Source organism: Balaenoptera physalus (assembly GCF_965194825.1).
Source record: "Balaenoptera physalus genome assembly, chromosome: X".
Taxonomy (NCBI): domain Eukaryota; kingdom Metazoa; phylum Chordata; class Mammalia; order Artiodactyla; family Balaenopteridae; genus Balaenoptera; species Balaenoptera physalus.
In genome coordinates, this window is record NC_138903.1 from 94622454 (window position 1) to 94649453 (window position 27000).

The following is a 27000-nucleotide window of genomic DNA, read 5'->3' on the forward strand; positions in this document are numbered from 1 at the left end:
TGATTTTTAAAACATGGAATTCAAACAAATAAGGATCTTAAGAAATTGAATATTTAAATTTACTTATATTCCCCAGTTGTTTTGTTTTTTTTTTTAATTAATTTTTATTGGAGTATAGTTGATTTACAAATAGAGTCACAGATGTAGAAAACAAACTTATGGTTACCAAGGGGGAAACGTGGGGGGGGGGTGAGGGACAAACTGGGAGATTGGGATTGACATATATACACTACTATATATAAAATAGATAACTAGTAAGGACCTGCTGTATAGCACAGGGAACTCTACTCAATACTCTGTAATGACTTATATGGGAATAGAATCTCCCCAGTTGTTTTGATTTAGAAACGAGTTAAATGTGCAGCTCTATTTGAGAGACTAGAAAGATATCTATTTATTTAAGAAGGATTACAAATTATTTTTTAAAAATCCATTAATGTGAGGGACCTAAAGCATGTGTTCCAGCAGTGCTGATTCTGAGTAAATTTTGCTTAGTGCTACTGCTGTATGACTCCTTTCTTCAACTTATTGGGTTGGCCAAAAAGTTCGTTTGGGTTTTCCATACTATCTTATGGAAAAACCCAAATGAACTTTTTGGCCAACCCAATACCTCTCCTGCTTAACCCAACTGCTAGGAAGATGAGAACCTCCCCCATGAAGTACTTTGTTTCATCTCTAATAACTCAGATGAGGAGAATCAAGTTCAAAACTTAAAGGCTGATCCCTAAGAAAATTTAAGCCTAAAAATCTGAACCTTTTTTAGTTACACACTGACTTTCTCGCAAAAGGCACCATATCCTTGAAATATGAAGGGATATCTTACACGTAATGCTACATATTCATCCATGCTGGGGTGGTTCAGATGCTTCCACATATATCTTTTGTGGTAGAAAAGGAATTAGGATGGTTCTTCCTAACAAAGAAACTCAAAATTAAAAGAAAAAAATACAGTGACAGTTTACTTCTTTTATGATGCCATTACAATGTTGGTCTAAATTAGAATCCGAGATTTGTGGCTTTTTTAATGTTGAAAGGCTGCCTTTTTCTCATTCTTTCTCTCTTCTCCCCCCTCTTCTTTTAAGTATACATACTTTTTTAAAAAAATAAAAGCCTGTCAATTTCTGGACAGTTCATGTGTGTGAACATACAGCATACAATTAATTTTTTAAGATGTGTGGCTTGTTTTGTGCATCTCCCTCTAAACTTCCTTTAGTGTTTCTGGTGAGTGTTTTCTCCTGGCTCTTTTAAATTGAATGCTGTTTAAACTAAATGAAGAAGATATTACACCTGCTGACATCATGAGATGTCTATAACCTCAACTCTAAATCTGGTTGGTAGAAATTATTTAGAAAAAATATCCCTTTTACTTAAAAAAAATGGATGATAATACAACTTATTCCCCCAAATTAACCTGATACAGAAATATAGTAGTTACCTACTAATGAAGCTTCTTTATACCTAAAGGACCAAAATTAAGGCCTTAAAATTTCCCCATGGCTTTTATTTGTTGTTCATTAAAGAAAGATATTACACATGGTATGATGACTTGAGAAACATGAATACAATTCTAACTGAACTGTAGGAAATAGGCGATTTTGCAGTGTCAATAAATTTTTTAATGTATCACTCTCCATATATCATAAAACGTACTTAGAAGTCAGGATATTTCTTTTGAATGAGATTTGTATAATCTGCAGTGCTAGAGAGATCTTAAAGGTCTGTGGGTTATAGGGGGAAATTGATAGATATTGAAATGTTCTTCAAGCCAAAGCAACCCAGAGCTAAGTGTAGTATTTAGTCTGACCCTCAATAAACCATCTAACACTGATGCAGGAGGTCACAAGGATTTAACCTTGCTACAGGATTTCTAACCTCTTTCATAAAATTTCTTTAAGTTGACTAGACCTTTTAATGAAGGAGTTGACTCTGAGCAAAGGCTTCATACTTTCTGAGATAGAGTTGCCACAGTTAAAATCCACATTTACACAGTGTGCATAGGATTGTCATGTGCATGCTGTTTTCAGTCACACAGATAGGCACAGTACTGACTGTATTATTTGAAGGCCAAAGATTACATTATGTATGTTTATATTCTGCTACTCTATATATTCTCTTAAAAGAACTGGTTACCGTAGGCACCAGTTACTGGCACCTTGTTTTCAGAATTTTATATCTTTTCTCATGAGTTGTATTTACTTTTCTCCACTTTCCTTAAATATTTTATTCTTTCTACTTATAGTGTTCCTACCCACATATAGTGATGAAATAGAGAATAAATGTAGTACCCCTATTCTTTTATGATGATCATTTTTGAAAATGAGCAAATATAATTTTATTTCTTTTAAAACTAAGCTTATAAATATCAAGAGCAGTTTTTTGTGTGTGGAGTTTTCTTTGACTCTTTCATTCTCTTTTATTATGAATCAGGAGCCAACAGAGAAGAAATAACCAAACATTGGGAATGGTTAGAACAAAATATCATGAAGACCTTGTCTGTGTTTGATTCTAATGAAGATATTACTAATTTTGTACAAGGAAAGATAAGAGTAAGTGGCATGGATATATTTTGTAGATGGAATACTAAAGTCTTTGACCCTCTTATTTGAGGATCGAAGCTGCATGGCAGGTCATTGTTTTACTGCCACCTTTCAGAATTGGCAGAATCACGTATATGAATATCAGAATCAGAACTAAAGACATTGTAAAGTTAGCGGTTAGTCTTTGGTGCCCTTGTGAGTGCTATTAGGGATATTTTCATTTCAGAATCTCTTGAGTTTGCAGCTTGAATGAACCCTTCATTCAATCAAAATAATATTTAGCACCTCTATTTGTGGTAGCTCCTTGTGAGGCATTAGAAAAAGCCTAATTACAAAATTAAACAAAATCTGCTCACCTCTGTCCTAAGAGATGTGTGTGCACATGCATGTGTGTGTGTGTGTGTGTACAGTTTTAGTCAATGAATTGTTTAAATATGTGAGAGATATTTTTGTTGGTAGGTAATTACTAATTTTCAGAAAATATTTTGTCTCCTTTAGGGATTAATTGCTGAAGAGGGAAAACATTCTTTTGCAAAAGAAGATGACCCTGAGAAATTTCGAGAAGCCCTTTTGAAATTTGAAAAATGTTTTGGTTTACCAGAGCAGGAAAAGTTAGTGACCTATTACTCGTGCAGTTATTGGAAAGGACGGGTTCCTTGTCAGGGTTGGCTATATCTTAGCACCAACTTTCTGAGCTTCTATTCTTTTTTGTTGGGATCAGAAAGTAAGTGGTTTCTGTTGCTTACTGTGACTTTGAACTTGCAGACTGACCTATCAACTCTGTGGTGGTGTTAGGTTGCATATAAAGTAATAGGATAGATATTAAGGGTAATTAAACTGTACATTAAAAAGTTTACTTCATCTAGGGAAAGAATACTTTTAAGACTGGTTGTTTAACATAAGAACCATTAGAATTGTGTATAGAATGCCTTGCATATTGTGGGAGACAAACGAATATTAAATGATGATGGTGATCTAGCATGTGACTCCTTTCTTTCACTTGTTCTAAACTACCTACTTTCTTTAATCTATGTTTTAATACTTGTTTTAAACATACAATATACATATAGTAATCATAGTACCTAATGGCTCACAGCTACAAAGAAGAATCAAACAGTACTGTTCATAGCACATGTATAGCTTTTACACCAATGGTTATATAATTGTGTAAATTGAAATATCAAATTTAATATCAGGTTTAAATATCGAATCAGAAAAAATTAAAAATTATTTAAAATTATATCTGTTCCTAGGATCACCAATTATTGTATGTTCATTGTTATGCTTCAAAATTTTAACTAATATCTTGAACTCTAAAATATTTTAGTTGTTCATAGCATTTTTCAAGTGGTTAACTATTGTTTTGAAAGACCTGATTGATAAATATGAATCAACATTGAGAAATTTAATCATATCTGCTTATAATTCTTATTTGCAGTAAAACTCATTATCTCCTGGGATGCGGTCTCAAAACTTGAAAAGACTTCAAATGTCATACTGACAGAGAGTATTCATGTGTGTTCCCAAGGAGAGAATCACTACTTTTCAATGTTTTTGCATATTAACCAAACATACCTTCTTATGGAACAGCTGGCAAACTATGCTATAAAAAGAATTTTTGATAAGGAAACATTTGATAATGACCCAATCCTTGATGATCCTCTACAAATTACTAAAAGGTATTCAAAGCTTAATTAATATTTACTTTTTAAGTATTGTTTGACCAAAGAATGGTAGCATTGAATAGCATTAAAAGTTAACTGTTCTTAAAAAAATTTAATTGTTCTATGTTATATGATAGTTTTTCTTTGAAGTAATCATAGATGTGTGGGTTTTTTTAGTTTATTCATGTGCATTTCACAAATAGTATCCTCTCCATTCCATTATGGTTTATCACAGGATATTGAATATAGTTCCCTGTGCTATACAGTAGGACCTTGTTGTTTATCCATCCTATATATAATAGTTTGCATCTGCTAATCCCAAACTCCCAATATTTCCCTCTCCCACCATCCCCCACCCCCCCCCCCCACCGACAGTTTCACTTTTTATTAAAAGGGTAAGTTAGTAGAGTCAATGGAACATGCGCTTCAGAATGAGAGTAGAGCAACCCTGGCACAAGTCATAATCTCTCAGGACCTCAGTTTTCTCAGCGGTCATTTGTACCTCAGAGAGCACTTGTGAGGAATGAGCAATATAACGTTTGAAAGCACTTTGTAAAATATAAAGCACTAGATAAATGTTAATCATTATTAATGCCTGCATCAGAAGTATCTGTCTGGTAGCTGTTTGCCACTATATTTGGTTTGCTGAAACTGACCAGAGCCATTTCATCCTGCTCAACACTCAGAACAGTTGACTGAAGTGAGCTGAGCATGCCAAAGGGGAGGGAGGGCGGAGAGGATCCAGAAATAGCTAGTGAGAACCACTTCTGGCAAGAAGGATGAGGGTATAGACTGTATGGGAAAGTGTAAATGAGACAAACCTAAGCTGAAGTCCTATGGATAGACCAGAACAAGTGACTTGGATGGTTGTGTGATTGCTACATAGCCCTAACTTGGGTACAGTTGTTCCTCTTGCCTATTCTTAAACCATTCCTAAAAGCTATATACATAAGGGTTCCTTTGTGAGCCTTCCTGCTTTTCTGGAAATAGATCAGCGAGGTGAATTTTTTTACACCTTATTACCAAAATTAGGTCCCAGTGTACATGATTTATAAATAGAACTCTATAAGGATTAAAAATACAGTTTATGTTATGTTATAGTGAGGCATTTGTTTTTGTAGGTTGTTTTGATTGGCCACCATAAACAAACATTTTTAGCCATTTTATTTCCCTTAAAATATTCTAAAAGGCCATCTATCAATGAGTTATTCATTACCAAGTCTGTATTTAAATGAGGTATAGGAAATTCATTTTCGTCTATGTGCAGTTTTAAAAGAGCCTATTGAAAATTGTATATATCTAAATCCTTTTTTCTAGTAAGTTAAAAAGAACAATAGCTTATTTGGACTTAGTTTCCAAATGACTTTTTTATAAACTGGAGTATCTTTATTGCTTTGGCTTATTGTTTTTACAAATATGTACTACAATAGCTAAATTCAGTGTATATCCTTCCAGGCCTTTTAATGCATGAATTAAAAATATTTGCCAAAAGCATGGAGGGGATCTAAACATCACATATTATTTTACAATCTGCTTTTTCTCCCCCTTAAAATAATGTATCATGGACATCTTTTCATTCATGTAAAAAGTCCTTATCCTTTTAAATAATAGTGAAATAGCCCACCAAATTACAATTTAAGTGAGGTAAAAATTAATGTGGTTCTTTGTTCATATTTATCAGAATTATTTTTGAAAGACATTGTGAACTGCCACATATTCAAATAGTATATGCTGGAAGGATAAATTTAGTTTTAACTTTGTTGGCTTTGAGTTCGAACTTGCATAATTTACTCACTACCCCAGATGGCATTGCTGCTTAGCACAAGTGTTTAGTGCCTCTAGAAAAATTGTACTATTTTAAGCAATTGTTTTTTATTTATATACTTATGTATGAGTTAACAAGTCATCTGTGTTTATTGACACCCATTCTGTGCCCAATATTGTGCAAGCAGTGTTGTTTTATCTTGCCTCTACTTTTGAATTTTTTAAACATTCATTTACATTTTTGCTTCACTTAATTTTAATATTATTTTTATATACTAGTCTTCCCATCTAAATTTTGATGCCATAAATTTTCATTATTTTATTTTGTTTGAACTGGGTAGCTCTTTTGATTTTCTGATAACCAGATGTAAAAATTATTGTCTGCCAAGATTGATTTTAGCCATATTCACATATTATGAATATATAATAATATAGTAATCTTCCAGAAAATCACCCTTTAATAGATGGTTTGAAGACCTACATCATCTCTAACTGTTGTGCATTGTAATCTACTACTAATAATACAAAATTGGAAAAGAGAACAAACAAAATAAATTGGTTAGGAATCAGTGTTTCTTCCATTTCATAATTTGTTGAAGAACATAGCATGTAGTGCTTAATCATTCTGCTTTACAGTGCATTTAGATTAATCAATATGGACATGTGTATACTTTAGAAGTCATCATTTGAGCCCCCCTTTTTTTCTTTCCTATAGAGGTCTGGAAAATCGAGCCCACAGTGAGCAGTTTAATGCTTTTTTTAGGCTGCCCAAAGAAGAGACTTTGAAAGAAGTACATGAATGTTTCTTATGGGTACCATTCAGCCACTTCAACACTCATGGAAAAATGTGCATCTCAGAAAACTATATCTGCTTTGCTAGCCAGGATGGCAATCTATGTAGTGTAATCATTCCATTACGAGAGGTAAAACAAATTTAGTTACATATCAGTTTTTAGTTCAAAAATGTTACCATTCACAGAGTAAAATACCCTTTAATTCTGTAAATTATTAAAAACTCAATATGCAACATCCTTTTAGTAATTTTAAATAATCATTTTTAAGTCCAGTTATATTCTTCAGGATAAGAGTACCATTCCTGAGGATAAGAGTACTAGGATAAGAGCCTTATAGCTCTTACTGAAAATGAAAAAAAAAATTAAAAATTAATAAACAGGATAAGGGTTTGGGATGACTCAACATGGAGCATGATCACTCAGATGTTTATGACATGGATACCATAATTTATGCTATCATATTTGATACCCATGGTCAGAAAGAATAGAATTGATAGCTTTTGTGTAAGTGAGAAATCAATTGTCCCTATTGCGGCACTGAATTTTTACATTTGTATTGTCATTTTTAAAGGTTATATGTTAGTTAAACCTTTTCCTTTAGAAGTGAAATATCTTGCACTGAGGTTGCTTGTATTAGTGGTACAACTAGTACCCAAAGTCTATTTCTTACTAAGCCCTACCACAGACCAAAACTTGTAGCCACAAAAAAATAAGCTAAACACATTTTGCCTGACCTTGTCAGTAACAAGGGAAAATGCGATTCATTTATGTTTTCATCCCCCAGGTCTTAGCTATAGATAAGACAAATGATTCCAGCAAATCTGTCATCATTAGCATCAAAGGAAAAACAGCTTTTCGCTTCAGTGAAGTTAAAGAATTTGAGCAATTGGTGGCAAAACTCAGGCTCAAGTGCGGGGCAGCTTCAACTCAGTATCACGATATTAGCACAGAGGTAAGTATCTAGCAATCAAGTCATTTTGATAAAAAGGTTTGTGTTTTGTGTGGTCCGTACTTTCAAAAGGAATTCATAGTACCTTTCCTATTTATACTTAGGTTGAGTTTTTTTAAAAGATGAACACCAAAGAAATTATATTCTCTAAGCCACATCATAAAGCAGAAGTGAGAATTAAGGACTTTATCTTCTTTTAGGAATTCAGACTTTTAAAAAAATTATTATCATTTGATCTTTCTTGACTATATTTGCTATTTATTATATATACACACCTTGTACTTTCACATTACATGGCTTTTAACAACTCAAACTATATTTGAGAATTCAATAAGGCATTGAAAAAGGACTTTCCTCTTATTGCTGTAGAGAGACAATCTATCTTTTTATTTAACATCAAGTAGGTCAGCCTTATTTGCATAATCTAGGCCAAAGCAAAATAGTGACATATCTATTTACTAGTAAAATATTAGAGAAGGCAAATATTCTTGGCAAAGGGTGATTAAAAGCCTGATTTTGATGTTTGTCTTTTATGGAAATGTAGGTAGTTTCAGTTCAAATTAATTTTCTTTTTCAATGCCAAGGAATCTCATGTTTTAATAGATTGATAAAACATCACATTATAACTACTTATATTTTAATTAAAAATGCAAAGAAAAAAATCAACATTGGCTTTACTGGCTATATTATTTTACTTGGATTGGATGATAGAGGCTTTTACTTCTTTCTCCAGAGCAGAGACTGAAAATATTATGCTAAGTCAATTAGAATGCAGGATTGACAAGACTAACTCTTCCTTTGATAATAGAAAAGCACAATGAAAACATAATTAAAAAAATATGTGTATCTCAGTTCCAGACACAGAACTTTCGTGTTGGCCATTAAGAGTTTTCTTGCCCCAATTTGCTAATCTTTCATTCTCTTCAAATATATACCCAGGATATACCATAGTTTGATGTGAGGACATAAGTAAAATCTGATCAGTCTTGCTCCCATATTCTTGCTTATCTCACTTTTGTTTTTCTGTCCTAGTCCATTTCAGATTCAGTCTGTATGTTGGATGTAATGCTCTGCTTATCTTTCCTTCTCCTTTAATTTATCTGTGTCTCTTAAACCTGAATAACTGGAATTTTTCCCCTGAAAACTCTCAGGCCCCTCTAATAGTTGGATATGCTCAGCAGTTAAGAAAGGATTTTGTTTCAAAATGTTTACTGTCTTTGCAGGTGTATGTCAAAGTTCTAAGCTTTCTAGTTTCTCTTACCCATTTTTAAAGGTTTTAATAAAGATATGTACAAAATACCAGTTGGTATACTGGGTGCTTGGAAATGTATTTTTAAAAAATTGTTATAACATTCTATTTTCACTGAAGATTTTTATCTTAGCAATGAGGAAGAATATTAACTTGTTTTAGTATTATCTGTATATGTCTAGCTTTATTTATAGTACATTTTTTAAAATAGTAAAGAGAGAGCTTGTTAAACAGGAGCTGGTTCCATTTGATTTCTAAATGACAGAAATTGTAGTTACATTATTTTATAGCTATACCTAGCATACTAAAACAAAAAGAAAAAAATTATACTCTGTAATTTTACCAAATCTGGTAAAATTTACACAAACAACAAGACTTTTTATTCTAAATCTCAAAGAAGTTTAAATCAACAAATCTAAATATGAATACAGGAAGGACTAGGAAATTTTTCCTGTGAGTACATCAAAATGTGATACAAAGAACAAATGCTCCCAGAAACAATTGGAATTGTACGTATGTACCAGTTCTGTCTAAATTTTTAAATGTCAATTAAAATTCTCCACATTTTGTTAAGTTATGTTAAAATCTGGGTACATACACAGGTTTTGAAAAATTCTAATCAAATGCTTAGAAAACACATTAATTTTTAATTTTTTTATTAACACATATACTCAAGAAATATTACCAGATATGGTAATTTTTCAAAACTATACTAAATGAAAGAAAAGTGGGCCCTTTTAGCTTAATTTTAAGCAAAGTGGCCTAAGAGGGAAAATACTGCTAAAGATCCTTTACTTGATGCTTTGAGACTACATTATAAGTGGATCATAGGAACTATAGAATGTCAAGAAGAGGTAGAAATTGAGCTATGTATGCATTGAAGTGTTTAGAAGGGCAGATATCTTCTACAGATTATCAAAGTATATGTAAACATACTTGTTTCATTAGTTCTCATAACCAGCCCTATCTTTCTAAGTTTTTTAAATTAGAAGTAATGGCTTCCTTATCCTATACAATAATGCAGATAAGAATAATAGTTTAACGCACACAACTGGTGTTTGTTTGCCTTAATAAGAATAAAGTAATATGTTTTCTGTAACTATAATATAAATTAGGCTGTGTGGAGTAGATTTATTTCAACATTAGAAAATCAGAAATTTTATTAAAAATAAAATTAGCGCTAATTTAAAATTATGTGCTATGAACAGGAGCCTATTTTAAGATAAGCTTCTGATATCTAAGAGAAGTATTTCTTTGTATTTTTGCTGTAATTTTTTATTTTACAGGTCAACTCTGGCCCCCAACCATCATTATTATGTTGAGTTTGTGAGATATTCTAATTTAAATCTAATAGTTTGTAGAAAAATTACACATAAAGAAATATTAATCTTTTTTTTTTAGACATATGGATTTATTATTTATTTATTTATTTATTTTTTGGGCTGTGTTGGGTCTTCGCTTCTGTGCGAGGGCTTCCTCTAGTTGCAGCAAGCGGGGGCCACTCCTCATCGTGGTGCGCGGGCCTCTCACCATCGTGGCCTCTCTTGTTGCGGAGCACAGGCTCCAGACGCGCAGGCTCAGTAGTTGTGGCTCACGGGCCTAGTTGCTCCGCGGCATGTGGGATCTTCCCAGACCAGGGCTCGAACCCGTGTCCCCTGCATTAGCAGGCAGATTCTCAACCACTGCGCCACCAGGGAAGCCCAAAAGTTAAGTAATTTAAGCTTAGTTTCCTGAATACTTTATTATGCTCTTCAAACAATTCAAATATTAAATTGATTTAAACCAGCATCTTTGAAGGTGAATATGTTAGTGTGATTTTTATGAATACTTAAAAGGTAATCATGGATAGAAGCAGCACACTTGTCATCCCTTTTATATATTGATGTTTGGGGTTTTGTAACTTAAGGGTTAATTTTTCTTTTCCTTCTTGGCTACTTTTCCTGTAGTTTAGATATACTACTAATAGATAAACTGGTTCCTCAGTCATATGGCCTAAATTAAGGGAATGTACTTTGCTTGAGACCCAGACTCCAACCATGAATTTTTAAACCGGTTTTGCAAAAACATAATCCCTCATTAGAACAGCAAAATGTAACATTAATAGTAAAGTAGACTTGTCAAAACAAGCTTTTTAAAAAAGAAAAGTGTTGTAATATGGGACATATACTCACTAATAGTTTTTTCCTTTGTAATATTCTTCTGTCCTACCCTTATATTCAGACATTGATTTGAATACTCCTTTTAAACTTTCCCTGAATCCTCTTAACTTTCAACCCTTCTAGGTCTTGTTGGCTTCTTGGGTTTCAAGGTGAAATACTACTGGACTGCTTTACCCTAAACTTCTACTTTTCCTCCACCTTAGTCATGGACATTCTTTTCATCTTTCTTAAGCTACTAAAGTTAAAGGGATGATGTTAAGTGAGCCTTTTTTTCGTACCTCTAGTGGTAACTTCAGACTTCTGGTATAGTTACAATCCACAGAAGCTGGGTAACTGATATGTATGTATTCAAAGTAAAGCTTTGGAGATCATAAAATTAATGTGTAAATGCAAGGGACCCAGAATAGCTAACACAGTATTCACGAGGAAGAACAAAGTTGGAGGACTCACAATTCTCAATTTCAAAACTTACTACACAGCTGTAGTAAACAAGACAGCATGTTCCTGGTGTAAGGTTAGACATATAGATCAGTGTAATAGAATTGAGAGTCTTGAAATAAAGTCTTACATTTATGGTCAATTGATTTTTTAAAATTAATTAATTTTATTTTTGGCTGTGTTGGGTCTTTGTTGCTGTGCGCGGGCTTTCTCTACTTGTGGCGAGTGGGGGCTACTCTTCGTTGTGGTGCGGGGGCTTCTCACCACGGTGGCTTCTCTTGTTGCGCAGCACGGGCTCTAGGTGCGTGGGCTTCAGTAGTTGTGGCACATGAGCTCAGTAGTTGTGGCTCGCAGGCTCCAGAGCACAGGCTCAGTAGTTGTGGCGCACAGGCTTAGTTGCTCCGCGGCATTTGGGATCTTCCGAGACTAGGGATTGAACCTGTGTCCCCTGCATTGGCAGGCGGATTCTTAACCACTGCACCACCAGGGAAGTCCCTGGTCAATTGATTTTTTTCAACAGAGTGCCAAATAAATGCAAAGAGGGAAATATAGTCTGTTCAACAAATGGTGTGGGGACAATGGATATCCACATACATACACAAAAAAACATAAAGTTGAACCTTTTTTTACACCATACACAAAAATTAAATGGATCAAAGACCTAAATGTAAGAGCTAAAACTATAAAACTCTTAGAGAAAACGTAAGACTAAATCTTCATGACTTTGAATTAGGCAAATTTTTTCTTAGCTGTGACATAAAAACACGACAAAAGAAAAAATATGCAAATTGGCTACATCAAAATTAAAAATGTTTGTTGTACAAATGATACCATCAAGAAAGTGAAGAGACAGTACGCAGAATGAGAGAAAATATTTGCAAATTATATATCTGATAAGGGACATCTATCCAGAATATATAAAAAACTCTTACAACTCAAAAATAAAAGGCAAAGAATCTAATTTTTTTTAAACGGCCAAAGGATTTGAATATACAATTCTCTAAAGAAGATAAAGAAATGGCCATTAAGCACATGAAGATCTTCGAAGTAAATAGTCATTAGGGAACTGCAAATCAAAGCCACAATTAGAGACCCTTTCACACCCACTAGGGTGGCTCTAATAATAAAGACAGACAATAACAAATGTTGAGGAGGATGTGAAGAAATTGAAATCCTTCATACATTGTTGATTGATTCTTTGTTTTAATAATTTCTCTTTGTTGATATTCTCTATTTGATGGGACATAGTTGTCATACTTTCCTTTTTTAAATCTTTTTAATTAATAGACTTTATTTCTTAGAGCAGTTTTAGGTTTACAGAAAAATTGAACAGAAAGTACAGAGTTCCTATATACACCCACCTGCCCTCTACTATGCCCAGTTTTCCCTATTATTAACATCTTGCATTGGTATGGTACATTTGTTACAATTGATGAACCAGTATTGATACATTATTAACTAAAGTGCATAGTTTACATTTGGATCCACTCTTGGTGGTGTACAATTCTATGGCTTTTGCCAAATACATAATATATCTACCATTATAGTATCATACAGAATAATTTCCCCACCCTAAATATCCCTTGTGCTCTACCTGTTTATCCCTCTCCCCAACCCTTGGTAACCACTGATCATTTTACTGTTTCTATACTCTTGCCTTTTCCAAAATGTTATATAGTTGGAATCATACCATATGTATCCTTTTCAGACTGACTCCTTAGCAATATGCATTTAAGGTTCCTCCATATCTTTTTGTGGTTTGATACCTCATTTATTTTTTTTTGAATTTTTAAAAATTCAACAAATATTTGTTAAACTTCAACTATGTGTGTAAGGAACTGCCAGGTTCTTTTTTTTCCCCCAGATTTATTGAGATAATTGACATATAACATTGTGTAAGTTTAAGATGTACGATGTGATGATTTGATGCACATATATTAAAATGATTACCACAGTAAGGTTAGTTAACATATGTCCCACCTCATGTAATTACAATTTTGTTGTTGTTGTTGTTGTAGTGAGAACATTTAAATTCTACTCTCATAGCAACTTTCAAATATACAATATTGTTAACTGTAGTCACCATGCTGTACATTAGATCCCTAGAATTTGTTTTCATATAAACTGGAAGTTTGTACACATTGACCAACATCTCATTTCCCCTACTCCTAGCCCCTGGAAACCACTGTTCTACTCTGCTTCTATAAAGCTGGCTATTTAATATTCCACATATAACTGAGATCATACAGTATTTGTCTTTCTCTGTCTGATTTATTTCACTTAGTGTAGTGCCCTCAATGTCCATCCATGTTGCTGCACCTTGCAGAACTTCCTTTTTATGGCTAAATAATAATCTTTTGTGTGTATATATATATACATACACACACACACACACACACACACACACACACACACATATGCACACACCAAATTTTCTTTATCCATTCATCTGTAAACAGTTAGATTTGTCTTAGATTTTGTGAACAATGCTGCAATGAACAAAGGGGTGCAGATATCTCTTCAAGATAGTGACTTCATTTCCTTTGAATGTATACCCAGAAGTGGGATTACCAAATCATGTGGTAGTTCTAATTTTAATCTTTTGAGGACCTCCATACATGTTTTCCATAGCGCTGTACCAATTTACATCATCACCAACAGTGCGCTTTGGCTCCCTATTTTCCACATTCTTGCCAACACTTAATAGATAATAGCTATTGATAAGATAGCTATTGATAAGACTATTGATGATAGTCTTTTGATAATAGCCATTCTAACAGGTGTGTAATTATACCTCATTGTGGTTTTGATTTGCATTTCCTGATGATTAGTGATGTTCAGAACCTTTTCATGTATTTGTTGGCCATTTGTATATCTTTGTAAAAAATATCTATTCAGGTCCCTTGTCCATTTCTTAATCAGGATTTTTGTTCTGTTTTGTTTTGTTTTTTGCTGTTGAGTTGTGTAAGTCCCTTAATGTTGTAGATGTTAATCCCTTATCTGATTTATGGTTTGCAAATACTTCCTTCTGTTTTATATGTTGCCTTTTCATTTTGTTGATTATTTCTTTCTCTTTGCAGAAGCTTTTTAACCTTATGTAGTCCCACTTATTGACATTTGCTTATGCTTTTGGTGTCCTATCTTAAAAATTGTTGCTAAGACCACTGTGAAGGAACTTTTTCCCCTATATTTTCCTCTAGGAATTTTATAGTTTTGGGTTTTATGATTAAGTCCTTAATTCATTTTGAGTTAATTTTTGTGCATGGTGTAAAATAACGGTCCAATTTCATTCTTTTGCATGTGGATATTCAGTTTTCCCAACACCATTTATTGAAGAAACTGTTCTTTCCACATTGAGTAGTCTTGGTTCCCTTTTCAGATATTAGTTGACTATATATATGTGGATTTATTTCAGGCTCTCATCTCTGTTCTGTTAGCCTGTGTGTCTATTTTTATGCCAGAACCATGCTGTTTTGATTACTGTAGCTTTGTAATATAGTTTGAAATCAGGAAATGTGATGCCTTCAACTTTGTTCTTTTTCAGGATTTCATTGTCTATTCAGGGTCTCTTGTGGTTACATGTAAATTTCAGGATTTCTTTCTATTTCTATGAAAAGTGCCATTTGAATTTTGATAGGGATTGCCTTGAGTCTGTGGATGGCTTTGGGTAGCATGGACTTTTTTTTTTTAACATCTTTATTGGAGTATAATTGCTTTACAGTGTTGTGTTAGCTTCTGCTGTATAACAAAGTGAATCAGCTATATGCATACGTATATCCCCATATCCCCTCCCTCTTGGGTCTCCCTCCCACCTACCTTATCCCACCCCTCTAGGTGGTCGCAAAGCACCGAGCTGATCTCCCTGTGCCATGCAGCTGCTTCCCACTAGCTATTTAAAATTTGGTAGTGTATATATATCAGTGCTACTCTCTTACTTCGTCCCAGCTTACCCTTCCCTCTACCGTGTCCTCAAGTCCATTTTCTACGTCTGCGTCTTTATTCCTGTCCTGCCCCTAGGTTCTTCAGAACTTTTTTGTTTTTTTTAGATCCCATATATATGTGATAATATACGGTATTTGTTTTTCTCTTTCTGATTTACTTCACTCTGTATGACAGACTCTAGGTCTATCCACCTCACTACAAATAGCTCAATGTCGTTTCCGTTTATGGCTGAGTAATATTCCCTTTTATATATGTGCCACATCTTCTTTATCCATTCATCTGTCGATGGACACTTAGGTTACTTCCATGTCCTGGCTATTGTAAATAGAGCTGCAGTGAACATTGTGGTACATGACTCTTTGAATTATGGTTTTCTCAGGGTATATGTCCAGTAGTGGGATTGCTGGCTCGTATGGTACTTCTATTTTAGTCTTTTAAGGAACCTTCATACTGTTCTCCATAGTGGCTGTACCAATTTACATTCCCACCAACAGTGTAAGAGGTTTCCCTTTTCTCCACACCCTCTCCAGCATTTATTGTTTGTAGATTTTTTGATGATGGCCATTCTGACCGGTGTGAGGTGATACCGCATTGTAGTTTTGATTTGCATTTCTCTAATGATTAGTGATGTTGAGCATCTTTTCATGTGTTTGCTGGCAATCTGCATATCTTCTTCGGAGAAATGTCTATTTAGGTCTTCTGCCCATTTTTGGATTGGGTTGTTTGTTTTTTTGATATTGACCTACATGAGCTGCTTGTATATTCTGGAGATTAATCCTTTGTCACTTGTTTTGTTTGCAAATAGTTTCTCCCATTCTGAGGGTTGTCTTTTCATCTTGTTTATGGTTTCCTTTGCTGTGCAAAATCTTTTAAGTTTCATTAGGTCCCATTTGTTTATTTTTGTTTTTATTTCCATTTCTCTAGGAGGTGGGTCAAAAACAATCTTGCTGTGATTTATGTCACAGAGTGTTCTGCCTATGTTTTCCTCTAAGAGTTTTATAGTGTCTGGCCTTACATTTAGGTCCTTAATCCATTTTGAGTTTATGTTTGTATATGGTGTTAGGAAGTCTTCTACTTTCATTCTTTTACATGTAGCTGTCCGGTTTTCCCAGCACCACTTATTGAAGAGGCTGTCTTTTCTCCACTGTATATCCTTGCCTCCTTTATCAAAGATAAGGTGACCATATGTGCATGGGTTTATCTCTGGGCTTTCTATCCTGTTCCCTTGATCTATATTTCTGTTTTTGTGCCAGTACCATACTGTCTTGGTTACTGTAGCTTTGTAGTATAGTCTGAAGTCTGGGAGCCTGATTCCTCCAGCTCCGTTTTACTTTCTCAAGATTGCTTTGGCTATTCGGGGTCTTTTGTGTTTCCATACAAATTGTGAAATTTTTCGTTCTACTTCTGTGACAGATGCCATTGGTAGTTTGATAGGGATTGCATTGAATCTATAGATTGCTTTGGGTAGTATAGTCATTTTCACAATCTTGATTCTTCCAGTCCAAGAACATAGTATATCTCTCCATCTGTCTGTATCATCTTTAATTTCTTTCATCAGTGTCTTATAGTTTTCTGCATACAGGTCTTTTGTCTCCTTAGGTAGGTTTATTCCTAGGTATTTTATTCTTTTTGTTGCAGTGGTAAATGGGAGTGTTTCCTTAATTTCTCTTTCAGATTTTTCATCATTAGTGTATGGGAATGCAACAGATTTCTGTGCATTAATTTTATATCCTGCTATTCTACCAAATTCATTGATTAGCTCTAGTAGTTTTCTGGTGGCATCTGTAGGATTCTCTATGTATAGCATCATGTCATCTGCAAACAGTGACAGTTTTACTTCTTCTTTTCCAATTTGTATTCCTTTTATTTCTTTTTCTCCTCTGATTGCTGTGGCTAAAACTTCCAAAACTATGTTGAATAATAGTGGTGAGAGTGGGCACCCTTGTCTTGTTTCTGATCTTAGAGGAAATGGTTTCAGTTTTTCACCATTGAGAACGATGTTGGCTGTGGGTTTGTCATATATGGCCTTTATTATGTTGAGGTAGATTCCCTCTATGCCTACTTTCTCAAGCGTTTTTTATCATAAATGGGTGTTGAATTTTGTCAAAAGCTTTTTCTGCATCTATTGAGATTATCATGTGTTTTTTTTCCTTCAGTTTGTTAATATGATCTGTCACATTGATTTGCATATACTGAAGAATCCTTGCATTCCTGGGATAAACCCCACTTGATCATGATGTATGATCCTTTTAATGTGCTGTTGGATTCTGTTTGCTAGCATTTTGTTGAGCATTTTTGCATCTATGTTCATCAGAGATATTGGCCTGTAGTTTTCCTTTTTTGTGACATCTTTGTCTGGTTTTGGTATCAGGGTGATGGTGGCCTCATAGAGTGAATTTGGGAGTGTTCCTCCGTCTGCTGTATTTTGGAAGAGCTGGAGAAGGATAGGTGTTAGCTCTTCTGTAAATGTTTGATAGAATTCATCTCTGAATCCATCTGGTCCTGGGATTTTGATTGTTGGAAGATTTTTTTTTTAATCAGTCATCAATTTTATATACATCAGTGTATGCATGTCAATCCCAATCGCCCAATTTGTTGGAAGATTTTTAATCACAGTTTCAATTTTAGTGCTTGTGATTGGTCTGTTTATATTTTCTATTTCTTCCTGGTTCAGTCTCGGAAGGTTGTGATTTTCTAAGAATTTGTCCATTTCTTCCAGGTTGTCCATTTTATTGGCATAGAGTTGCTTATAGTAATCTCTCATGGTCTTTTGTATTTCTGCAGGGTCAGTTGTTACTTCTCCTTTTTCATTTCTAATTCTGTTGATTTGAGTCTTCTCCCTTTATTTCTTGATGAGTCTGGCTAATGGTTTATCAATTTTGTTTATCTTCTCAAAGAACCAGCTTTTAGTTTTATTGATGTTTGCTATTATTTCTTTCATTTCTTTTTCATTTATTTCTGATCTGATCTTTATGATTTCTTTCCTTCTGCTAACTTTGGGTTTTTTAAATTCTTCTTTCTCTAAATGCTTTAGGTGTAAGGTTAGGTTGTTTATTGGAGATGTTTCTTCTTTCTTGAGGTAGGACTGCATTGCTATAAACTTCCATCTTAGAACTGCTTCTGCTGCATCCCATAGGTTTTGGGTCGTGGTGTTTTATTGTCATTTGTTTCTAGGTATTTTTTGATTTCCTCTTTGATTTCTTCAGTGATCTCTTGGTTATTTAGTAGTGTATTGTTTAGCCTCCATGCGTTTGTATTTTTTACAGTTTTTTTCCTGTAATTGATATGTAGTCTCATAGTGTTGTGGTCGGAAAATATACTTGATCCGATTTCAATTTTCTTAAAATTACCAAGGCTTGATTTGTGACCCAAGATATGATCTATCCTAGAGAATGTTCCATGAACACTTGAGAAGAAAGTGTATTCTGTTCTTTTTGGATGGAATGTCCTATAAATACCAATTAAGTCCATCTTGTTTAATGTATCATTTAAAGCTTATGTTTCCTTATTTATTTTCATTTTGGATGATCTGTCCATTGGTGAAAGTGGGGTGTTGAAGTCCCCTACTGTTACTGTGTTACTGTCAATGTCCCCTTTTATGGCTGTTAGCATTTGCCTTATGTATTGAGGTTCTCCTATATTGGGTGCATAAATATTTACAATTGTTCTATCTTCTTCTTGGATTGATCCCTTGATCATTATGTGGTGTCCTTCTGTGTCTCTTGTAATAGTCTTTATTTTAAAGTCTATTTTGTCTGATATGAGAATTGCTACTCCAGCTTTCTTTTGATTTCCATTTGCATGGAATATCTTTTTCCATCCCCTCACTTTCAGTCTGTATGTGTCCCTAGGTCTGAAGTGGGTCTCTTGTAGACAGCATATGTACGGGTCTTGTTTTTGTATCCATTCAGCCAGTCTGTGTCTTTTGGTTGGAGCATTTAATCCATTTACATTTAAGGTAATTATCGATATGTTTGTTCCTGTTACCATTTTCTTAATTGTTTTGGTTTTGTTATTGTAGGTCTTTTCTTTCTCTTGTGTTTCCTGCCTAGAGAAGTTCCTTTAGCATTTGTTGTAGAGCTGGTTTGGTGGTTCTGAATTCTCTTAGGTTTTGCTTATCTGTAAAGGTTTTAATTTCTCCATCAAATCTGAATGAGAGTAATCTTGGTGGTAGGTTTTTCCCTTTCATCACTTTATTTATTTATTTATTTATTTATTTTATCTCCCTTGCTCTATACACTGTAATTTATTTAACTGAATCCATGACCTTTCCAAACATTTCTTATTTTATCGCATTGCAGATTTTTGTCATTTCTTTTTCTTTTTTTTTTTAATTTTTTAATTTTATTTTTTTTTTATACAGCAGGTCCTTCTTAGTCATCAATTTTATACATATCAGTGTATACATGTCAATCGGAATCTCCCAATTCATCACACCACCACCACCACCACCACCCCCTGCCGCTTTCCCCCCTTGGTGTCCATACATTATTTCTCTACAGCTGTGTCTCAACTTCTGCCCTGCAAACCGGTTCATCTGTACCATTTTTCTAGGTTCCACATATATGCGTTAATATATGATATTTGTTTTTCTCTTTCTCGCTTACTTCACTCTGTATAACAGTCTCTAGATCCATCCACGTCTCTACAAATGACCCAATTTTGTTCCTTTTTATGGCTGAGTAATATTCCATTGTATATATGTACTACATCTTTATCCATTCGTCTGTCGATGGGCATTTAGGTTGCTTTCATGACCTGGCTATTGTAAATCCTGCTGCAATGAAAATTGGGTTGCATGTGTCTTTTTGAATTATGGTTTGCTCAGGGTATATGCCCGGTAGTGGGATTGCTGTGTCATATGGTAATTCTATTTTTAGTTTTTTAGGGAACCTCCGTACTGTTCTCCATAGTGGCTGTATCAATTTACATTCCCACCAACAGTGCAAGAGGGTTCCCGTTTCTCCACACCCTCTCCAGCATTTGTGGTTTGTAGATTTTGTGATGATGCCCATTCTAACTGGTGTGAGGTGATACCTCATTGTAGTTTTGGTTTGCAGTTCTCTAATAATTAGTGATGTTGAGCAGCTTTTCATGTGCTTCTTGGCCATCTGTATGTCTTCTTTGGAAAAATGTCTAGTTAGGTCTTCTGCACATTTTTGGATTGGTTTGTTTTTCTTAATATTGAGCTGCATGAGCTGTTTATATATTTTGGAGATTAATCCTTTGTCCATTGATTCATTTGCAAATATTTTCTCCCATTCTAACAGTTGTCTTTTCTTCTTGTTTATGGTTTCCTTTGCTGTGCAAAAGCTTTGAAGTTTCATTAGGTCTCATTTGTTTATTTTTGTTTTTATTTCCATTACTCTAGGAGGTGGATCAAAAAAGATCTTGCTGTGATTTATGTCAAACAGTGTTCTTCCTATGTTTTCCTCTAAGAGTTTTATAGTGTCCGGTCTTACATTTAGGTCTTTAATCCATTTTGAGTTTATTTTTGTGTTTGGTGTTATGGAGTGTTCTAATTTCATTCTTTTACATGTAGCTGTCCAGTTTTCCCAGCACCACTTATTGAAGAGACTGTCTTTTCTCCATTGTATATCCTTGTCTCCTTTGTCATAGATTAGTTGACCATGGGTGCGTGGGTTTATCTCTGGGCTTTCTATCTTGTTCCATTGATCTATGTTTCTGTTTTTGTGCCAGTACCATATTGTCTTGATGACTGTTGCTTTGTAGTATAGTCTGATGTCAGGGAGTCTTATTCCTCCAGCTCCGTTTTTTTCCCTCAAGACTGCTTTGGCTATTCGGCGTCTTTTGTGTCTCCATACAAATTTTAAGATTTTTTGTTCTAGTTCCGTAAAAAATGCCATTAGTAATTTGATAGGGATTGCATTGAATGTGTAGATTGCTTTGGGTAGTATAGTCATTTTCACAATCTTGATTCTTCCAATCCAAGAACATGGTATATCTCTATCTGTTAGTATCATCTTTAATTTCTTCCATCAGTGTCTTATTGTTTTCTGCGTAGAAGTCTTTTGTCTCCCTTGGTAGGTTTATTCCTAGGTAGTTTATTCTTTTTGTTGCAATGGTAATGGGAGTGTTTCCTTAATTTCTCTTTCAGATTTTTCATCATTAGTGTATAGGAATGCAAGAGATTTCTGTGCATTAATTTTGTATCCTGCAAGTTTACCAAATTCATTGATTAGCCCTAGTAGTTTTCTGGTGGCATCTTTAGGATTCTCTATGTATAGTATCATGTCATCTGCAAACAGTGACAGTTTTACTTCTTCTTTTCCAATTTGTATTCCTTTAGTTCTTTTTATTCTCTGATTGCTGTGGCAGGACTTCCAAAACTATGTTGAATAATAGTGGTGAGAGTGGACATCCTTGTCTTGTTCCTGATCTTAGAGGAAATGCTTTCAGTTTTTCACCATTGAGAATGATGTTTGCTGTGGATTTGTCATATATGGCCTTTATTATGTTGAGGTAGGTTCCATCTATGCCCACCTTCTGGAGAGTTCTTACCATAAATGGGTGTTGAATTTCGTCAAAAGCTTTTTCTGCATCTATTGAGATGATCATATGGTTTTTCTTCTTCAATTTGTTAATATGGTGTATCACATTGATTGATTTACGTATATTGAAGAAACCTTGCATCCCTGGGATAAATCCCACTTGATCATGGTGTATGACCCTTTTAATGTATTGTTGGATTCTGTTTGCTAGTATTTAGTTGAGGATTTTTGCGTCTATATTCATCAGTGATATTGGTCTGTAATTTTCTTTTTTTGTAGTATCTTTGTCTGGTTTTGGTATCAGGGTGATGGTGGCCTCATAGAATGAGTTTGGGAGTGTTCCTTCCTCTGCAGTTTTTTGGAAAAGTGTGAGAAGGATGGGTGTTAGCTCTTTTCTAATTGTTTGATAGAATTCACCTGTGAAGCCACCTGGTCCTGGACTTTTGTTTGTTGGAAGATTTTAAATCACAGTTTCAATTTCATCACTTGTGTTGGGCCTGTTCATATTTTCTATTTCTTCCTGGTTCAGTCTTGGAAGGTTATACCTTTCTAAGGATTTGTCCATTTCTTCCAGGTTGTCCATTTTATTGGCATACAGTTGCTTGTAGTAGTCTCTCAGGATGCTTTGTATTTCTGTGGTGTCTGTTGTAACTTCTCCTTTTTCATTTCTAATTTTATTGATTTGAGTCCTCTCCCCCTTTTTCTTGATGAGTCTGGCTAATGGTTTATGAATTTTGTTTATCTTCTCAAAGAACCAGCTCTTAGTTTTATTGATCTGTGCTATAGTTTTCTTTTTTTCTATTTCATTTATTTCTGCTGTGATCTTTATGATTTCTTTCCTTCTGGTAACTTTGGGTTTTGTTTGTTCTTCTTTCTCTAGTTCCTTTAGGTGTAAGGTTAGATTGTTTATTTGAGATTTTTCTTGTTTCTTGAGGTAGGCTTGTATAGCTATAAACTTCCCTCTTAGAACTGCTTTTGCTGCATCCCGTAGGTTTTGGATCATTGTGTTTTCTCTGTCATTTCTTTCTAAGTATTTTTTGATTTCCTCTTTGATTTCTTCAGTGATCTCTTGGTTATTTAGTAACGTATTGTTTAGCCTCCATATGTTTGTGTGTTTTACGTTTTTTTCCCGGTAATTCACTTCTAATCTCATAACGTTGTGGTCAGAAAAGATGCTTGATATGATTTCAATTTTCTTAAATTTACTGTGTCTTGATTTGTGCCCAAAGATGTGATCTATCCTGGAGAATGTTCCGTACACACTTGAGAAGAAAGTGTAATCTGCTGTTTCTGGATGGAATGTCCTATGAATATCAATTACTTCTGTCTGGTCTGTTGTGTCATTTAAAGCTTCTGTTTCCTTATTTACTTTCATTTTGGATAATCTGTCCATTGGTGTAAGTGAGGTGTTAAAGTCCCCCACTATTAATGTGTTACTGTCGATTTCCTCTTTTAGACCTGTTAGCAGTTGCCTTATATATTGAGGTGCTCCTATGTTGGGTGCATATATATTTAAAATTGTTATATCTTCTTCTTGGCTTGATCCCTTGATCATTATGTAGTGTCCTTCCTTGTCTCTTGTAACATTCTTTATTTTAAAGTCTATCTTATCTGATATGAGTATTGCTACTCCAGCTTTCTCCTGATTTGCATTTGCATGGAATATCTTTTTCCATCCCCTCACTTTCAGTGTGTATGTGTCCCTTGGTCTGAAGTGGGTCTCTTGTTGACAGCATATATATGGGTCTTATTTTTGTATCCATTCAGCAAGCCTGTGTCTTTTGGTTGGAGCATTTAATCCATTCATGTTTAAGGTAATTATCGATATGTATGTTCCTATGACCAATTTCTTAATTGTTTTGGGTTTGTTTTTGTAGGTCCTTTTCTTCTCTTGTGTTTCCCACTTAGAGAAGTTCCTTTAGCATTTGTTGTAGAGCTGGTTTGGTGGTGCTGAATTCTCTTAGCTTTTGCTTGTGTGTAAAGCTTTTGATTTCTCCATCGAATCTGAATGAGATCCTTGCTGGCTAGAGTAATCTTGGTTGTAGGTTCTTCCCTTTCATCACTTTAATTATATCATGCCACTCCCTTCTGGCTTGTAGAGTTTTTGCTGAGAAATCAGCTGTTAACCTTATGGGATTTCCCCTGTATGTTATTTGTCGTTTTTCCCTTGCTGCCTTCAATAATTTTTATTTGTCTTTAATTTTTGCCAGTTTGATTACTGTGTGTCTCGGCGTGTTTCTCCTTGGGTTTATCCTGTGTGGGGCTCTCTGGGCTTCCTGGACTTGGGTGGCTATTTCCTTTCCCATGTTAGGGAAGTTTTAGACTATAATATCTTCAAATATTTTCTCGGGTCCTTTCTCTCTCTCTTCTCCTTCTGGGACCCCTATAATGCGAATGTTGTTGCGTTTAATGTTGTCCCAGAGGTCTCTTAGTCTGTCTTCATTTCTTTTCATTTGTTTTTCTTTATTCTATTCTGCAGCAGTGAATTCCACCATTCTGTCTTCCAGGTCACTTTATCCGTTTTTCTGCCTCAGTTATTCTGCTATTGATTCCTTCTAGTTTATTTTTCATTTCAGTTATTGTATTGTTCATCTCTGTTTGTTTGTTCTTTAATTCTTCTAGGTCTTTGTTAAACATTTCTTGCATCTTCTCGATCTTTGCCTTCATTCTTATTCCGAGGTCCTGGATCATCTTCACTATCATTATTCTGAATTCTTTTTCTGGAAGGTTGCCTACCTCCACTTCATTTAGTTGTTTTTCTGGGGTTTTATCTTGTTCCTTCATCTGGTACATAGCCCTCTGACTTTTCATCTTGTCTAGCTTTCTGTGAATGTGGTTTTTGTTCCACAGACTGCAGGCTTGTAGTTCTTCATGCTTCTGCTGTCTGCCCTCTGGTGGATGAGGCTATCTACGAGGTTTGTGCAAGTTTCCTGATGTGAGGGACTGGTGGTGGGTAGAGCTGGGTGTTGCTCTGGTTGGCAGAGCTTAGCAAAACTTTAATCTTCTTGTCTGCTGATAGGTGGGGCTGGGTTCCCTCCCTGTTGGTTGTTTGGCCTGAGGCAACCTAACACTGGAGCCTACCTGGGCTCTTTGGTGTGGCTAACGGCAGACTCTGGGAGGGTTCACGCCAAGGAGTACTTCCCAGAACTTCTGCTGCCAGTGTCCTTGTCCCCACGGTGAGCCACAGCCACTGCCCACCTCTGCAGGAGACCCTCCAACACTAGCAGGTAGGTCTGGTTCAGTATCCCCTGGGGTCACTGCTCCTTCCCCTGGGTCCTGGTGCGCACACTACTTTGTTTGTGCCCTCCAAGAGTGGAATCTCTGTTTCCCCCAGTCCTGTAGAAGTCCTGCAGTCAAATCCCAGTAGCCTTCAATGTCTGATTCTCCAAGAATTCTTCCTCCTGTTGCCGGACCCCCAGGTTGGGAAGCTGACGTAAGGCTCAGAACCTTCGCTCCAGTGGGTGGACTTCTGTGGCATAAGTGTTCTCTAGTCTGTGAGTCACCCTCCCAGCAATTATGGGATTTGATTTCACTGAGATTGCGCCCCTCCTATCGTCTCATTGTGGCTTCTCCTTTGTCTTTGGATGTGGGGTATCTTTTTTGGTGAGTTTCAGTGTCTTCCTGTCGATGATTGTGTAGCAGCTTGTTGTGATTCTGGTGTTCTCACAAGAGGGAGTGAGAGCACGTCCTTTTACTCCGCTCTCTTGCTTCCTGTCCCTTTCATCACTTTAAATATGTCCTGCCACTCCTTTCTGGCTTGCAGAGTTTCTGCTGAAAAATGAGCTCTTAACCTTATGGGGATTCCCTTGTATGTTATTTGTTGCTTTTCCCTTGCTGCTTTCAGTATTTTTTTTTGTATATAATTTTTTTTTTTAATAGAATGAGCTCGTGGATTATTACATAGGCATATGGGAGTCCACGGATATATTTTTTTTTTATTTTTATTTATTTAATTTATTCATTTATGGCTGTGTTGGGTCTTCGTTTCTGTGAAGGGCTTTCTCTAGCTGCAGAACGTGGGGGCCACTCTTCATCGCGGTGTGCAGGCCTCTCTCTATTGCGGCCTCTCTTGTTGCAGAATACAGGCTCCAGATGTGCAGGCTCAGTAATTGTGGCTCACGGGCCTAGTTGCTCTGCGGCATGTGGGATCTTCCCAGACCAGGGCTCGAACCCGTGTCCCCTGCATTGGCAGGCAGATTCTCAACCACTGCGCCACCAGGGAAGCCCTGTATCTAATTTTTGATAGTTTGATTAATATGTGTTTTGGCACGTTTCTCTTTGGTTTATCCTGTATGGTACTCTCTGTGCTTCTTGGACTTGATTGACTATTTCCTTTCCCATGTTAGGTTACTTTTCGATTATAATCTCTTCAGATATTTTCTCAGACCCTTTCTTTTTCTCTTCTTCTTCTGGGACCCCTATAATTCGAATGTTGGTGCGTTTAATGTTGTCCCAGATGTCTCTGAGACTGTCCTCAATTCTTTTTATTCTTTTTTCTTTATTCTGCTCCCTGGCAGTTATTTCCACCATTTTATCTTCCAGCTCACTTATCCGTTCTTCTGCCTCAGTTATTCTGTTATTGATTCCTTCTAGAGTATTTTCAATTTCAGTAATTGTATTGTTCATCAGTGTTTGTTTGCTCTTTAGTTCTTCTGGATCCTTATTAAATGTTTCTTGTATTTTCTCCATTCTGTTTCTGAGATTTTTGGATCATCTTTACTGTCATTACTCTGAATTCTTTTTCAGGTAGGTTGCCTATTTCATCTTCATTTATTTGGTCTTGTAGGTTTTTACCTTGCTCCTTTATCTGTAACAAATTTTTTTTGTCATTTCTTTTTTTTTTTTTTTTGATGGGTGATGTTGTATTCCTGTCTTACTGGTTGTTTGGCCTGAGACGTCCAGCACTGGAGTTTGCAGGCAGTTAGACAGAACTGGGTCTTGGTGATGAGATGAGGACCTCTGGGAGGCCTCACTCCGATTGATATTCCCTGG

General features: G+C 35.4%; 1 protein-coding gene across 7 annotated transcripts in view; it reads left to right on the forward strand.

Moving 5' to 3' along the window:
- TBC1D8B (TBC1 domain family member 8B) overlaps positions 1-27000 on the forward strand; it is an 82789-nt gene that overhangs the window by 16954 nt on the left and 38835 nt on the right. For 6 of the 7 annotated variants that reach the window (XR_014259021.1, XM_082447527.1, XM_082447524.1 and 3 more), the window contains 5 exons: positions 2428-2546; positions 3036-3261; positions 3976-4216; positions 6681-6888; positions 7544-7711. Coding sequence is in view for 6 of the 7 variants with exons in the window: in XM_082447527.1 (XP_082303653.1) it covers positions 2428-2546; positions 3036-3261; positions 3976-4216; positions 6681-6888; positions 7544-7711 (962 nt within the window). In the remaining variant the exon portion in view is untranslated. The remainder of the gene's footprint in view (positions 1-2427; positions 2547-3035; positions 3262-3975; positions 4217-6680; positions 6889-7543; positions 7712-27000) is intronic. The other variant, XM_082447525.1, reaches the window with a different exon arrangement.